Source organism: Lissotriton helveticus, chromosome 3_1 (assembly GCF_964261635.1).
Source record: "Lissotriton helveticus chromosome 3_1, aLisHel1.1, whole genome shotgun sequence".
Lineage (NCBI taxonomy): Eukaryota > Metazoa > Chordata > Amphibia > Caudata > Salamandridae > Lissotriton > Lissotriton helveticus.
In genome coordinates, this window is record NC_136061.1 from 574,390,224 (window position 1) to 574,407,863 (window position 17,640).

At 38.0% G+C, this 17,640-nt stretch overlaps 1 protein-coding gene across 1 annotated transcript in view; it reads right to left on the bottom strand.

The window, feature by feature from the left end:
- The window catches only part of LOC144822714 (voltage-gated delayed rectifier potassium channel KCNH8-like), a 1,606,123-nt gene that overhangs the window by 316,929 nt on the left and 1,271,554 nt on the right, over positions 1-17,640 (bottom strand). The window contains exon 11 of the mRNA XM_078680531.1: positions 17,240-17,454. Within this exon, the coding sequence (XP_078536657.1) occupies positions 17,240-17,454 (215 nt within the window). The remainder of the gene's footprint in view (positions 1-17,239; positions 17,455-17,640) is intronic.

Below are 17,640 nucleotides of genomic sequence, written 5' to 3' on the forward strand. Positions count from 1 at the left end.
TGCCTTAGTATGAACCAACCATATATGAAATCATCCCCCCCCATTGACTTGTAAACTGTATATTCATTTCAGGTTCAGGTCCCTTCTGACCCAACAATGTTCCAGTACTTGGTCTTAAGACGCTTTTGGAGATGATCTATGCCCCATTTGCAGAGAGGCCTCACAATCATAGGTGCACATACACTACTTTCCCCCCCAAGTACCGCCCCAAAGATTCAAGTGGATAGTCCCTTTGTTAGAAATGGGGTCTCTAGTTGGAAGTGGTTTGCACCCTGCCCAAGTATGGACCCTCACTCTAGTCAGGGTAAGTAAGTTACACCCTCTGAATAACCCATGCTCACCCCCTTGGTAGCTTGGTAAGAGCAGTCAGGCTCATCTCAGAGGTATAGTGTAAAGTATTTGTGTACACACACACACAAGCGCAAGCATGCACACACACACACACACACTCCGGCCCCCAAAAGAACAAATATCCAACATGCACAAGTCAAGATAATCATTTTCAAAGTCAAATGTAGTATAGCTTTTAGAAAACAATAGATCCAACGGGGCTATCTGGTTGTTCCAGGAGCTCACAAGTTATGGATGGCCAGAGTCAATGCTGGAGCAACAGATCCCAATACGTTTTGCTTTATTAATAAGGCTCCCGGTTTTACGTTTTTACAGATTTTTATGAATACACGCAGAAAATCATCTCCTTTTCTAGCTGTTTAAACTAGAGCACAGATGTTAAAAAACACAAGGAATCGTTTTTCTAATGACGCTTTAAACAGTCACAATTGTGTATTATACTAAAATGTTAATATCATGTTTGTGTATTGCATATGAGTGATGCATTATACGTGGCTTTTTACAGAACTAACATGCATGAGATGTCCTATTGCAAGTGTACCTTGATCTGTTAAATAAATGTGGACATATACTAGTTAATTTCAAGTTAATCATTTCACAAAACACAAAAATGAATATGGATAAATACAGATAAAATAGCAAAAAATAAATATGGATAATTACCGATGTCTAAAAAATAAATACTATGGGCCCGATTCACAGAACTAATTTAAGACTAAATCCTAAACTTACTACTTTTGGTATTCATAGAAGTTAGGATTTTGTCTTAAGTTTGTCTTAAGACAGACTTAAGACAGACTTAAGAAAGACTTAAGACAGATTTAAGTTAGGATTTTGTCTTAAGTCTGTCTTAAGTCTGTCTTAAGACAAACTCCTAACTTCTGTGAATACCAAAAGTAGTAAGTTTAGGATTTTTTCTTAAGTCAGTTCTGTGAATCGGGCCCGATAAAACCGGGAGCCAGACTTATAAATCTCAAATGCTCCCATTGTGCTTCAAACAGGTTGGAAGAGCGGCCACCCACTCATCAGGTGCCAGGAAAGCCCTAACAAAAGTCAGTGTTCGATATCCATGAGCACACTCAAGAAACACACGTAGAGAGTGTTGCTCAAAGTATCCACGTTTGTTCTTTAGTTTTCTTTAATTCATCAAACCACCAATACATTTTGTCTGCATCATTCGCCTTAACTTCCTCAGAGCTAGAAAACATGTATGAAATCTGACATTTCCCGATCATAACCACAACTTTAATAGGGTACCACATGTAAGATGGATTCCAGATCACCTGATCAAGATTACACAAAATTACTAAGAAAACCATATGTGAATTCCTGCATAAGTACATATAAATGTACACCCTACTGGTTGGCTAAAGTAAAAAGATCAGATTTACTTGAATACAACTATATCACTGATGCCACAGTGCTAGACTAAATGAAAGCCAGTTTATTGTGTAAACGTAGTCACAAGAATACTTCTAATTGCAATACAATTCGAGATCTTGTGTTTAGGCTGGGTTACTCAAGTAATACACATAGGCCCAAAACAATAATTTGTCACGCCTAATTGTAAAGAAAGTGTCCAAATACAGCATCACAGAAGACCAAAAATAAAACCAACCTTATAGCTCTCAACTTCCACAAGCGCATAATATTCACACCATTATAATACACTATGTGATCATGAGGCTAAAAATTAGAACAGAATCAGAGTACCATTACATTATATCAGAGACCCTGCTAGTATCACAACGGTCCCAATTACCAAGTAACACCCAATCTTTGTAAAGTCAAATTTTGCATCAAATGCTCCACTTCTCAAATACATGAAAAATGTAAGAGAAACACGACTCACCCTGTGAGCCAAAAAAGTGGTGACCACATACCCCATCACCAATGTAATTTAAAATCAATGGACTTGGTAATAATGTATATACGACTCACACTAACAAAGACAATACTCGAATTGGAGTCAATAAATAAATCCTCAGCTGTATTTTACGCCGAGTATGAGGTGTCACTGTAAAAAAGGTTTTGCGTGTTAGTACTATTGGAACCACATATGTACCAAAACCAATAAGGAGCTAAAGAATCCTACAGTATCCACTTACTTTATTAAGTCTTGCTTCCAGTCATAGCATCTAGTACAGGGTGTCAGCCTTCACATTAAGAACCATCTTATAGTGTGCAATGAATAACATAGAAATAGGAAGAGCCAATACACCCTGGATGCAGACATGTAAGCATCAACAAAAAGGAAGGACACACCACCAGCATAAAAAAAATCTAAGGCCAACGTCTTGAGATGATTGGTTTAAAACCAGTTGGGTATGGATCCTGTATACGTCTTATATCTATTTGTAAGCCTAAAAAGGTGAACCTCGTAGTGTTTAAAAAAAATGGGTGAATCGGGCTTTAGAATGACAAAGCGCCTTTCTAGGACTATCAGAAAGAGCAATATTAAGATTTATGGAAGAATCTTCTAACTTGCTAGTCCATATCCATAAAGAGTTATAAATGAAGGAGAGGGGGGAGAGGTTAAAAGAGACAACTCTGAGTCACATCCGCTCCATGAAATTGTTATGCGAGCAAAACAGAGTAAGCTACTCACAACATAATAAATAAAATACCAATTCATGAAAACGGTGAAAATGATCATGTAATACAGAATGACACCACATGGCAAATTAACCTGGCCTTCATAGTACATATTTGAATACAGTATAAATCATCAAACTATCCATCGTTACATAAGGGACCCAGCATATAGCAGATGTTAGCTCAAATGCACAGTGTGTCAATATGTACTTACAAATTACTGTAAATCTTGGTCACTGTTGAGACCACTTTCTATACCTTTACATCTTAATATCCAAATTGCCTCTGCTCTTTAGCTGGTTAGCTCCTCATTTCCATGTCTTCGATCCAGTGGAATATGCTGGACACCATGGAATTTAATCAAATCACAAGAGGAATGTAAGTCTAATGGGTATCTCTAATCCTTAAATCTGATAGCTCTAATATGTTTCATAAACAGTTCCCTCAATGTCCTTATGGTACTACCAATGTACGCCAATCCACATTTGCATACAATGATATGTACAACATATTTGTTGGAACATGAAATGTTTATGTGTATTTTGTATGTAATGGCCGTATTACATTGAAATGCCATTTTCTTAGCCTCTGCATATCTACAAACATCACAGTTTCCACACTTGCCTCTGCTGGCTTTCATAAGCCAATTGGCCGGTTCCTTGGTCTTTGGGAAATTAGGGCTGACTATATTTCGTAACATCAGACCCCTTCTGAATGTGATGCTTGTTTTTTTTGTAATCCAACCCACCATCTTGAAATCTCCAGGTAGTCTATTCCAAAGTTTGTAAAGAATGTGGATCGGTCTGCCTGTGTCAGCACCATAAATTGTCATCAATCTAATACTGAGCTTGCATGCCTCTTCTGATTGTCACTTAGGGCTTGATTACGACTTTGGTGGCCCTCCTTTGGGACCACCACCACTGCGTCCACACAAGGTCCGCCAAACCCCTGGTGCATCCACCCACCCACTGGATTCCAATTAGAATCCAGGGCCGGCAGGCGGTACGGTGGCAGTCCTATGGTGGCGGAATGCTTTGCAGAGGATTATAGCCAGCAGTCATGCGCCCGCTGTGGGACAGCTGCAACATCGTATGGACTGTGTGGCATGCACCATGCCATGCTTGCCATACAGTGCACTTAGGAGCATGGACTTGTGGGCTGCACAGATTTGCCCGGGAACCCTGTTGGGTGCCCCTTTCCCTAACCTTTCTGCCACACATTTCATGGCAGGCTCACTGCCTTGAAATGCTTGGTGGAAAGGCAGGTTGTAGTTTGCTTGGCGATGCCGGCGTACGGTGGTCCCAGGACCATCGTATTTGTAATATGGACCTGAGTGTACTTTCCCTATTGAGATGTAATGCTCTTGGAGAGGCATGTTTGATTTTCTGTTAACTACAATCCATCCTACTGAATCTATTTTCCATATCTGTGATAGTGTTTATAAATGTGTGTTCCTCACTGCAATTTCTCCTGGCCCTCACCATCTCGCATTAAGGGATCCCCTTCAATTGCATCCTTGGGTGTGCACTACTAGCATAGTGCACTGTGTTACATGGATCACTGACATAACCTCGACAGACCGATTATCGACTGTACAAAATATAGACGAAAAATTATCGACTACAAAATTATTGATTGCCTATACTTAAACAACAAAACACAAAAATATCGAAACCACATTATCGACTAAAAAAACAACGACTACTACAATATCGACTAACAACATTATCGATTTCTAAAACATCGATTATCACATCTTTAAATGAAAAACTGACAAAATATCGAATACAAAAATATAGATAGCACATTTATCGTTTTTTTAAATATCGAAATTACTACATCCTTGAATAAATCACTGTATTATCTTAAAATTTAGTCATACTATTCATATTTATTCACTAATTGTTTCTAAAAAGCTATAAAACATACTATATATTTTCCTAACATTTATAACACAAAATAAATACAAACATACATTTTATAATACATAAACAATGTTTCGAACAACTAAACATTTCTTACTGCAAATTATATATATTCCTCCACTTTAAAAATATAAAGATAACATTACCTATACAAAATAAGGCCTTACACATTAAATAAACGTTAATTGGCGTCACCCATATAAGGAAAGCAATTAGTATAACAGGTTAAAAAATTCAAATCCACGAATTAAAACAGACTATCAATTTAAACAACCAATCCTACTTCAGAAACTATTAGACTAATACTATATAAACAAGATTGCAGCAAACTAAAAATGCAGCCTAAATCTCCTAACTAAAGGAAGACGAAACTCTGCAGGATTTCTGAAAGAAAACGTATTGACTTCAACATAAAGACAGCTACACCTATATAAAGTAAGTACTACTACATTATTTTCCATCGAAAATGTAACTCTCAAACCTCACACCTATGTTTAAAAGCCAAATACCTAAAATATATGGTTTTTTTTACTATTTATCCTACAGACAAAAAGAAAATACAGAAGACCTAGACAACACCTGGACATCAAAAGTTAAATATAAATAAGTAAGTATATAATTTAAATGCAACTTCGACATTTAATAGATAGGTAACTAAATAGAAACTAGCTAAAAACCTCTACCAAAATATCATAAATAGTTCTAAAATATTTGTACACATTTTCTCAACTTCCACAGGTACAAAAATATATACACAGAAAATAACAGTTTGAAGAACATCAACACCTGAAAAGAACTACTTGAAATCATAAAAAGATTTACAGGTAAATCAGAAATGTGTTAAACTGTATTATTAGAATACAACATTATTTTTTGAACAAATGTAATGACATTCTCTTTTAATTACCTCCTAGCACTACAATACAAGCATGACTGAAGGAGCTAAATTCATTTATTCACAAAAAGGGAAAATGCTTCTTTGTTACATGGGATATGTCTACACTCAAGAGAAACAAAAAGATTTGAAAGTTTTTTGGAAGTGTACGAAATATTATGCCAACAAATGTTATGGTAGAGCTATAACTCAGGAGACTACTGTTACTTATACTAAGGAACATAATCACCCACCCAATGTAAAAGAAATAGAGATTAGACAAATGCTAGATTCCCTTAAAGAAGCTAGTACTAGTACTGATCAACCAACAACTGCTATTCTAAAACACCATTTAAGTGTACTTCCCCAACATGCTTCTAGCCAATTACCATCTATTGATTCCCTAAAAAAAACTATAGCTAGAAAAAAAGAGCAACATGCACTACTCCTCCCACACCAAAAACTTTTGAAGAAGTGCAAATTCCCCCTGAACTCTCTGTCACTCACAATAAAGATGATTTTATACTCTATGACAACAAATGTAAAGATAAAAGAATTATACTGTTTGCCACAGCAAACAACATGACTAAACTTACCCAATGCCAAACTTGGATGATGGATGGTACTTTTTCTGTATGTCCCAAACCTTTTTATCAATTATACACTATCCATGGTCATTTCCAAAATGCTAATATGCCATTCCTTTATGCCCTTCTACCAAACAAACAGCAAGCTACCTATCAAGAAATACTAACTGAAGTCAAGCAACATACTAACAACTATTTTCCACAAAAAATTATCATTGACTTTGAAAAAGCTATGATAAACACCATCCTTAAAACATACCCACACACAGCAATACAAGGTTGCTATTATCATTTTAACCAATGTATCTGGCGACATCTACAACAATCTACCTTGAGTATCCAATACGCCACTGATAGCACTTTTGCTTATCAAATAAAAAAACTCATCGCCCTAGCCTATGTTCCACTGACAGATGTAACTGAGCACTATAACTTGTTAATAGACAGCCCCTACTATAAAAGAAACGAAGAAAGACTAAGCCCTATGCTTGACTACTTCGAAGACACATGGGTAGGAAGGCTACACAGATCAGGCCATAGAAGACAACCCAAATACCAAATAGCTTGGTGGAATGTCTACCTTAGCACACTAAATAAGGAAGCAAAAACCAACAATGCAGTTGAAGGATGGCACAATGCCTTCCAAGCAACTACAGGCCGAGGAACACCTCCCCTTCACAAATTAATACAATCCTTACAAAAAGAACAGAGTTACCAGGAGCTCCGAATGGAGCAATCAGTAACTTTGATCGGACCTAAACTCACCAAAGAAAGGAAAAAAATGTATAACACACTCCAAAGTCAAGTTACCCTCTATCCAACTAGCAAAGGACTAGACTATCTATCAATGATTGCAAAAACTATTCTTTAAAACATAACATAACTATACACGTGACATTAAGCTTTTTTTTTTGAAAATCCTTAATTTTTACATGTAACAATTTGCAATTAAATTATCAAATACATAATATTAACATATATAAAATGTATTTAGATAATGTATTTACAAAATGTTACATACAACGTAACTAAAGCAAAAATTAAAACAGTTCCCCCACCCATAAAAAGTTTTGTAAAAAATTACCTTTCTGTTGCACCTTCAAACGTAATCCAATTCCAAGCAATCCATACGACACCATAGCAAAAACCCATTCAATCCATGGAAGTTAAAAAAAAAATGCAAAAATACAAGCAAATCCATAGCGACTCCTCTCCAATGTAATACACACGATATACCATTGAAAACCCGAAAATAGTAATTTGTAAAAAAAAACTCTCCTGCAAAACGTGAAAACCAAAACCTTTGTGTGCTAAAATAAGAGTATATAATACTCGTCACACAACTCTGATTGAAAAAGAAGGACCTCCTCAAAAACAGTAAAACGCGACGATAACCTTGAAAAAATAAAATACATACCCACCCACACAAAAACACCCATACATATATAAAAAGACATATATATACACCAAACATATTATCTTTGTAACATTTAAACATATTAGCTCACGTCACACACCTACAACTAAAACGCGGCAAAAATTAAATATCGTACACTCTACATAAAACCGAAAACACAATCTTCTCTTAATAACCCTATGTACATAAACTTAAACACACCACACATACACTAACACTAACTTCATTAACTTATAAAATACAATAAAAACAAACTTACCCTCTCTAACGCGAAGCAGCATCCAACCGCGATCTGTTGAAGCACCAAATAAGCCTAAATAACATTACGCGGTTAAAAAGTAGTCCCTGTATACAGCAAAAACCTCATTAATTTCTATATTTCAACACTTTAAAAAAATACACTGAGTATTATATTAAGTGTAAATAATTATTTAAATTGTAGAAAATTATTTCTTAAATATTCATTACTTTCAAATAATTATTCAACTGTTATCTGTTACTTTAAATAATATGTTATTATTTACATATACATGTTGAAAATAATCTATATGTTAAACAAATGTGAATATATAACCTTGTTACAAATAATTTGTTTATAAAAATAGCTCATATTAGTTTAAACATTATGTATGTATCTAAAAATGTATTTGTGTGTTTATCTATGTTAAAATTAATATTATAAATATGTTAAATATTCATAATATTAATTTGTAAAAAAAAATATGATAACTTTGTAAAAAACAAAAATGTTACTGTTATAAAACAAATATACATATTTATCTATGACAATATACTCAATGTCTATGTGAATAACATAATTGTTATTAAATGAAAAGTACATATTACCAATTTGTTTCTTTAACTAATTTAATTACAACATATGTGAATAAACATATAAATATTTAAATATCATTTATTTGTTAAAAACATATATATGCACTTCATATATTTTTTGAGATAATAAAAACTGTTTACTTACAATTTTCAATAGAAATAAAAAATACATCTCTACTTACAATTTATTTTGTATATGTTAATAAACTGTTTTTCATTTATTCCATTTAACCCTGTGTATTTTTCCTTCTTTATTATTCTATATGATTATTAATTGCATATGAAATATTCTATTTAAAAATGCATTTTAAATTTTAATAAATGTAAAAATGTATTTATCTTTTAACTACTACAATAACAATAATTATCATTAATACAATTTTTTTATATGTAATTTTAAAACTTTATTATAGTATCCTACCAATAATAGTTATTTGTATTAAAAATGTTTTCTTATTTACACAGCACCAATTATAAACTCACAAAACCATACTACACATTAAAACCATACAAATTACAATTCCCACTTCACCAATTGTAAACTCATGGAAGGTGCTGGACACTGAACCCATACTAATTACTATTCCCACTCCACCAAGTATAACATCAGGGAAGGTGCTGGACACTGAACCCATACAAATTACTATTCCAACTCCACCAAGTATAAACGTAATTTTTACCCTGTACCCCTGTACCCAAAAACCCCAAACTGACCCTGAACCCTAAAAATACCCCTTTACCCAAAAACTGAAAACTGAACCTGAACACTAAAAATACCCCTTTACCCAAAAACTGAAAACTGACCCTGAACCCAAAAAATACCCCTTTATCCAAAAACTGAAAACCGACGCTCAACCCTAAAAATACCCATTTACCCAAAAACTGAAAACTGACCCTGAACCCTAAAAATACCCCTTTACCCAAAAACTGAAAACTGACCCTGAACCCTAAAAATACCCCTTTACCCAAAAACTGAAAACTGACCCTGAACCCTAAAAATACCCCTTTACCCAAAATCTGAAAACTGACCCTGAACCCTAAAAATACCCCTTTACCCAAAAACTGAACACTGACCCTGAACCCTAAAAATACCCCATTACCCAAAAACTGAAAACTGACCCTGAACACTAAAAATACCCCTTAACCCAAAAACTGAAAACTGACCCTGAACACTAAAAAAAAAACCTTTACCCAAAAACTGAAAACTGACCCTGAACCCTAAAAATACCCCTTTACCCAAAAACGGAAAACTGACCCTGAACCCTAAAAATACCCCTTTACCCAAAAACTGAAAACTGACCCTGAACCCTAAAAATACCCCTTTACCCAAAAACCCAAAACTGACCCTGAACCCTAAAAATACCCCTTTACCCAAAAACCCAAAACTGACCCTGAACGCTAAAAAAAACCCTTCACCCAAAAACCCAAACCTATAACATTTTAAATATAATTATATACTTACATATACTTACGTTGTAGTGGTATGCGTTGTAAAAGTACCTGCGTTGTAAAAAAATTCGTTGTAAATACATGCGTTATAATGGTATTAGCGTAGTAAAATTTTAGTTGTAATGGTAGTGCGTAGTAAAAGTTGCGTGGTAAACGTTGTATACCTTTAATAAATATTATTATTTCCTTCTTTATTATTAAATTACTTCCCACTCTATTCCCCTATAAACCCACAACCCGCTACAGGAAAATAAAAATTTAATTTAACATAATTAGCAAATAATCAATTAAATTAAATTAATTACCAATTAAATTATAAATAATCAACAAATATTTTTTAAAGAACAATTATTTAAATATTACTAACAATTAATAAATTTACATATTTAATGATTTATAATTAAATTACTTCCCACCCTATTCCCCTATAAACCCACAACCCGCTACATGACATAAATTATTTAAATTAACATAATTACCAATTAATCAATTAAATTAAATTATTTACAAATTAATTTTTATATAATTAAAAAATATTATTTAATTAACATTTAATTAAATATTACTACCAAATCATAAATTTACATATTTAATTAATTATAATTAAATTACTTCCCACCCTATTCCCCTATAAACCCACAACCCGCTACATCACATAAATATTTTAAATTAGCATAATTAGCAATGAATCAATTAAATTAAATTAATTACCAATTAAATATTATATAATTGAAAACTATTATTTAATTAACAAGTATTTAAATATTACTACCAATTAATAAATTTACATATTTAATTAATTATAATTAAATTACTTCCCACCCTATTCCCCTATAAACCCACAACCCGCTACATCACATAAATATTTTAAATTAGCATAATTAGCAATTAATCAATTAAATTAAATTAATTACCAATTAAATTTTATATAATTGAAAACTATTATTTAATTTACAATTATTTAAATATTACTACCAATTAATACATTTACATATTTAATTAATTATAATTAAATTACTTCCCACCCTATTCCCCTAAAAACCCACAACCCGCTACATGACATAAATTATTTAAATTACCATAATTACCAATTAATCAATTAACTTAAATTAATTAGCAATTAAATTTAATATAATTAAAAAATATTATTTAATTAACAATTAATTAAATATTACTACCAATTAATACATTTACATATTTAATTAATTATAATTAAATTACTTCCCACCCTATTCCCCTAAAAACCCACTACCCGCTCCTAGAAATTATTATACTATTTGAATACATTTTTATATTTATTAATTGTTTATACATTTTTTTTCAATATAAATACATAAAAAAATAACATATATTTAATCATGACTGTCGATAACACAACTTTCGATATTCTTAAAACCGATATTTTGACTTTCGATATTTTTAAACTACTAAAAATAACGATATTTTTTACTATCGATATTACTTACTCGATATTTTTTCAATCGATATTTTTTAACATACATGAAAATCGATAATAAATACATCGATATTACTTACCTCGACATTAATGCCATCTCGATATTCTGGAGTCGATATTATGTCCAGTCGAAAATAAAAACTCGATATTTAGACTACACACCGTGTTACATGATGTTTCTTTTCTACGCAACCCACTCTCAATTCTTTTCTCCTTAATGTAAACTTCTACATCTAGGAAACACATTTTCTCAGTGTCAAAATTCAAGGTAAATTTGTGGTTATGGAGGTTATCATTCACAAACGTGTAAAATGTTAGCAATTGTTTAAAGGATCCAATAAATATCATAAAAATATCACCAATAAAATGGCCCCAGTAAAATATATAATATGTTCATTCAGCATCTATTAGACCACAGATATGTCATTCCTCTTACCACCCTATAAAGAGTCATACATACGAAGATGCAAATCTTAAAGCCATAGAAGTCCCGCAGGATTTTTTATACCAATTTTTCTCAAGTAAAAAGACATTGCTTGACAAAATTAAATAAGTCATTTCAAGAAGCATTTCCATGTGCTTATAAAAGTTTGCAGGTCTTTTCCTGAGAAAGAATTCCAAAGCCTCACTGCCCCATCTGTGTTCAATGTTAGCATATAGAGATACTACATCTAATGTCACCAGCACCGTTCCTGCTTCTCAATTTACATCAATGAGTATATTAACAACATGTTTGGTATCTCTAATGTACGGAAATGGGATCTCAAAAATATGTCAACAGATTCAGACAATACTCAGCCAGACCACCAATTCCAGAAATAATAAGTGTCTCCGGTAGGAACAGGGCATCCTTGTGAGATTTCGGTAGAGTATAAAAACAAGGGTATTGGGGTTTATCCACTCTCAAGTACACGGACTCATCATCATTCATGAGTTGTCTATCCAACCAAAATGTAAGGTTAGTATTGATATCCTTGGTTGTGGTGCCTACAGGGTTACTAGTCAATTTCTCATACTTCTCTGTATCACTAAGTTGGACCAAAATCTCATTATTATAATCCTTTCCGTTCATGATGAAAGCATTTCCTCCCTTATCAGCTTCTTGTTGGACCTGGCCCGTTTGGCAGGTTCACCCCGAAACTTTTTGCTTTTTCCTAGCCTGTTTCTGGAACCTGGGTTGGTGATTTTAGGCCTCTGCGCACTTTTTCACTGTGGTACATTGTAAAGTGCGTGTGCTCTCTGTGTATGTGTGGTGAGTGACCTGCCCTCCCATAGGAATGAATGGGGAATATGTATGCCCATGGTAGTTCCTGATGTGTGGGGAGTGCAGGGTCGAGTTTGATATGTGAGAACTCGTGAGATTGAATGCTGCGTAATGGTGTATGCGGCATGATTGTGTCTAGTCTAGAAGTGCCACTTTTAGAAGTTGGCATATTTGTGTAGTCTGTGGCTGGCGTGTGATTGGCTGGTGAGCCTGGCCCAGGAGTGCCTGGGCCTGCTTGTGGATTGACTGTCTGGTTTGAGGATGACAGGGGCTGGGGAGCCCCAGGAGGTTGTCTGAGTCAGCCCGTGGATGAAAGGCAGCATCTGCTGCCAGGGAAGTGGGAGGAGATAGCACCTGATAGTGAAGGGCTGTGCCTGCCTGACCACAATGCTGGCTCCGCCTCCCCGCTGGGCGACTGTCACCTCTGTCCCTGATACTGAAAGAAAGAAGGAAGCCAGGAAGCCCAAGGGCTCCAGCAACACCCAAGAACTGGTTTAGCTGGTTCTCACACTGCCTGCACAAAGACTTCAAAGACTTTTCCATGTATAAGAACGGGCTATGTCCCCTTCCAAAATGTTCTTGTTTTTGGACTTGAATCTGCCAGGGGCGTGCTGCTGCTTGGATCAAGGGGAATACCTGGGCCCTGCCCAGCCCCTGGACACCTGATGGACTTTCCTAGACTCCTGTGGGACCCCTCTGCCTTGCTTGGGCTGATGGGGGGACTTGGCTTTGCCCCCCCTGGGAATCTCTGGGACCTTTGCAGCATGGAGAAGCTGCATTTTCCTGCAGAGAGCGCTTGATTTGTATTTCTAGCTCCTGGAAGCACTGTGCTTCCCCCTGAGCGCCTGGGAGCGCTCTGCCTGCTTTCCTAGCGCTTGGGAGCGCGTTTTGCTTTAGGGGAGCGTTTCCCCGCCCCGCATTTGGCGTGGGGAATTGCAGGTGCCACCCTGCTTGGTGCCCGATATCGCATTATTTTTATTCATGGGTGCCACCCCATTTATGTGATTGCCTAACGGGTGATCACCCCGTTTCTATTCTTATTTTGCCAACCGAGGGTGCCCACCCCTCGTTTTGCCACTTTTCATCACCGCCGCTGCCCTCGGGCCGCAACCAGGAAATCAGGCACCGGAGTGCCTGATGTGGGGCGGGACTTCCGGTTCCCGGAGGAAGTCCCGCCCGCTGCCGCGCTCTGATTGGCCAGTCCGGCCGGCTGAGGAGAGAGAGGGCGTGCGACCGAGGAGAAGAGGCGGAGAGTGGTAATGGCCGCCCGGAGCTCCCGTGATCTGGAGGGAGCCCCAGGAAGAGAGGAGGAAGCGTGGCCTGCTGCTGGGGCTCCCGTGTGCTGAGGGAGCCCCAGGGTGAGAGAGAAGACCGGCGCGCTGACCCGGTAAGTGGCTGAGAAGGGGAGAGGGGCGTCAGGGCACATTGCCGGTGCCCGCCCCTCCCCTCGAGTGCGAGGCTCGAGCAGGCTCTTTTGTTAAAGAGCCGATCCCGCCCCAGCGAGGCCGCATTCGTGTTTGACCCGCGAGGGTCTCGGGGGCATTTGTGACTGACGGAGGGCCCAGAGAGGCTCGTGGCCACCATTACTTAGTGTTACGAGCCCAGCGAGGCTCGAGGGCCATTTTGTGTTTAGAGCCACGGAGGCTCTAGGGGTCACAGTTGTTTTGAGAGCCTGAGGGCTCCATGGAGCCTAGTTTGTTTTAGAGCCTGTGTGGCTCCAGCATTTGACTATGGGTAGTCCCAGAGCCTGTGTGGCTCCAACGTTTGGGGCACGTGACATGCCCAAAGCCTGTGTGGCTCCAGCAGTGGGTGCAGTTTGCGCCCTAAGGGTCAGTGAGGGCCCTGCCGCAGTTTTCTGATGATTCCCAGCTGCCCAGCAATTAGTGGGCAGCTGCACGTTTAGGTCTTGGGATGTTCCCAGGTGCCCAGCAAGTAGTGGGCACCTGCACCGTTTAGGCCCCTGACATTGAGACACAGGGCGTCTTAGCCCCAACAAGGCCAGTTGGCCTAGGGACTGCCACAGGTGGTGGCTTATGTAAGGTTTTGCGCAATTGTGTGGTTTTTCCCTGCACCTCTGAATGTTTTAGGCATCATGTGTCTTTGCGCTATTGAGTTGTGTCTTTCTTTCCCTGCGCTGCACCTCTGAATGTTTTAGGCGTCATGTGTCTCCTAGCGCTGCACCTCTGAATGTGTTTGTGATGCATCATGTGCTTTGTTCTTAACACCGCTGAATGTTTTAGGCATCATGTGTTTCCCTTTACTACTCCTCTGAATGCATATTTATGCATCATGGGCAATGTGTTCTTTCCTAGACCCCTAAACGCTGTGTGATACTTAGGTGGTTGTCCGTACACCTCTGAATGTTTTTAGGCATCATGTGTTTCCCTTTACTACACCGCTGAATGTGTTTTTCATGCATCATGTGTAATGTGTTGTGCTTATACCCCTAAATGCTGTGTGATACTTAGGTGGTTGTTCTTTTTAGTACAGGTGGTCCTAGTGAGGTCCTGGTTCCCTGCGTGACATTCTCCTAAGGTGGTTAGGGTTGCGTAGGTGGTATTTACCTGTTACCAGTAGATACTGGTTGTGATTTATAACTGTTACTTTGTGCTACAGTGATTTCATATCTTATTTTCTATCATCTACAAAGTACTATTTCTAAAAGTGTTGATTCTGACAGTGGCCCATGTGGCCCTGTCCTGTACATAATCCCTTATGAATATTGCCCGTGCCAGTTGGCACAATGTACATGTGTGATTTCTATCTAATGTGTTTTGACAATACAGAAGTTATTTTTACTTAACCTTGTGTGGAGTTCCTTTTGTGGTGTGCCTAGAATGTTGTTGCTGTTGTGTGCTGTCGCAAATGCTTTACACATTGCCTCCGAGTTTAGCCTTACTGCTCGTGCCAAGCTACCAAGGGGGTGAGCAGGGGATATCTTGGCGTGTGACTCCCTTGCCCTGACTAAAATGGTGGTTTCTGCCTGGCTTTGGCATCAGCCTTAGCCTACCAGAAATAGCCAGTTCTAACACTTCTCTAAAAATGTCTTGATCTTCTCTTGGCTGATCAAATGCTTCCTCCTCTGCACTGGTTAAATTATTTCTAACAGATAGTCTCTACTTCATTTGTTGCTCTTCTGCCCACTGATCTAGGTCACGTGTGACCATCTGGTGGAACCTATTAATATTATCACCACTTTGGAGGTGAGGAGTACATTTGGACTTCATCTTAAGGGTACTGTCTTCTGACAGATCCCCTTGAAAGCCAAGTTCTGTAATAAGTCAGTTATGTTATCAGGAATCCTGTCTGTTGGACTTATTGTTAAAACTGTTTTGGTATCATAGAAATCTTGACTAGCTATCTAGGAGGTGTTGGAGGAGCTCCTACATTATATCCATGTGTGACCAGTCGTACCTGGAGAGCAGGTCAATTGAACTAGCAATACACCAATGGGAGCCTGATTGAGCTGAAACACGTTTATCAGCCTCATCACTCTTGCTCTCTTTGTCTGGAGGTGGAGCGTCTCCGGTACCCTGAGCATTGGCACGCTTATGGGCTGTGTACTACCATGGAGTCTAGGGGGAACTGATATCCGATCCAAGGAATTATCTGAGGGCAAAGCTTTATATTTGTTGCACACCCTAGGAGTCACCACTCTGGGTTGATTGACTTCTTGAAAGTTTCAAGAGTGGTTTTCAGCATGCCCTTAATCAGAGGTCCAGACCAGTGTCACTAGGTGAGTCAACATTATAAATATCCCCTTAAGGCTCAGGCATGAAAAAGGTCTTAGAGGATCTAAAGGATATAAAGGACTTCCTCCTTCCCCACGAAACAAATGTGGGAAACCCCCAGGTGAGTGTGGTGAAGGGTGACCCTGCGGAGGAGAGGAAGGTGTAGAAGGTGGAGTGAGGGATGGTGGAGGTGATGGTGGCGGGGAAGAAGAATGAAGAAAATGGGGTCTAGGTGGGAGCAGACTGGTGCATCTGTGTTGAATGATTTCCAGAATTCGATGGGCCAAGGTACAGAGATGAACTGATGAAATGCCATCACTCACCTGACAGCCTCTCAGCCCATCTCTGAACTAGGCGTGCGTTTCGCCTACGGTGAAGTAATGTTGGCAGTCTGCAATTCTAAATTTGTAAATAGCAGCTAGATAGGTCTATCCCAAATGAGTCTCACCCAGATCAGGGCCTCCTCCAGCCACAGTATTTACAAGCACTGTGAATTGGGTGAAAGGTGGCATGTTATCCATTCTAAAGACACTCAGATAGACAAATAAATGGATGCATGTGGATGGTGGGGAAAATAGTGGTTTTATGGCTACATGACGTCAATGAGAGGGCGACTCAAAATCTACTGCATTTTACTGCACACGTTATCAAGACTTTGACCCTTGCTTGTTTTTTTCCATTATTCGGATCGTCACCTAGGTGGCAATGCAAGTTCTGTGCATGATGAACTCTGTGGCGACTGCCAGAGCTACTTACATCTGCTTCGCTCCCCTTGCGCAGGTTGTAGGTCAGGTCGTGCTGGATTTCGGCGATGAACTTCTGTGAGTACTCTGGATAGAGCTCGAGCACCTCCCTGAGCCCCTTCAAGCTGATGTACTGGAGGTCGCAGTAGGTCAGCGCCTTCACGTTGGCATTCGTCTTAATCACGCGGTCCTTGTTCATGAAATCAGAGCCAATCAAATCCCCTTTACCTGAAAGTTACAGGAAACAAGGCATTTCAGACACTGTGTAGATACGAACCTAGCTAGCATTTTGGAACAGTTTTGAATTTATTCATGGTGGTGCTGGACATTGAATGGTTTGCGTATAAGCTTTTTCTGACCTTGTCCTAAGTGCGTATGTACATTTTTAGCAATCAGTTTTCTCCTGGTCTGTGA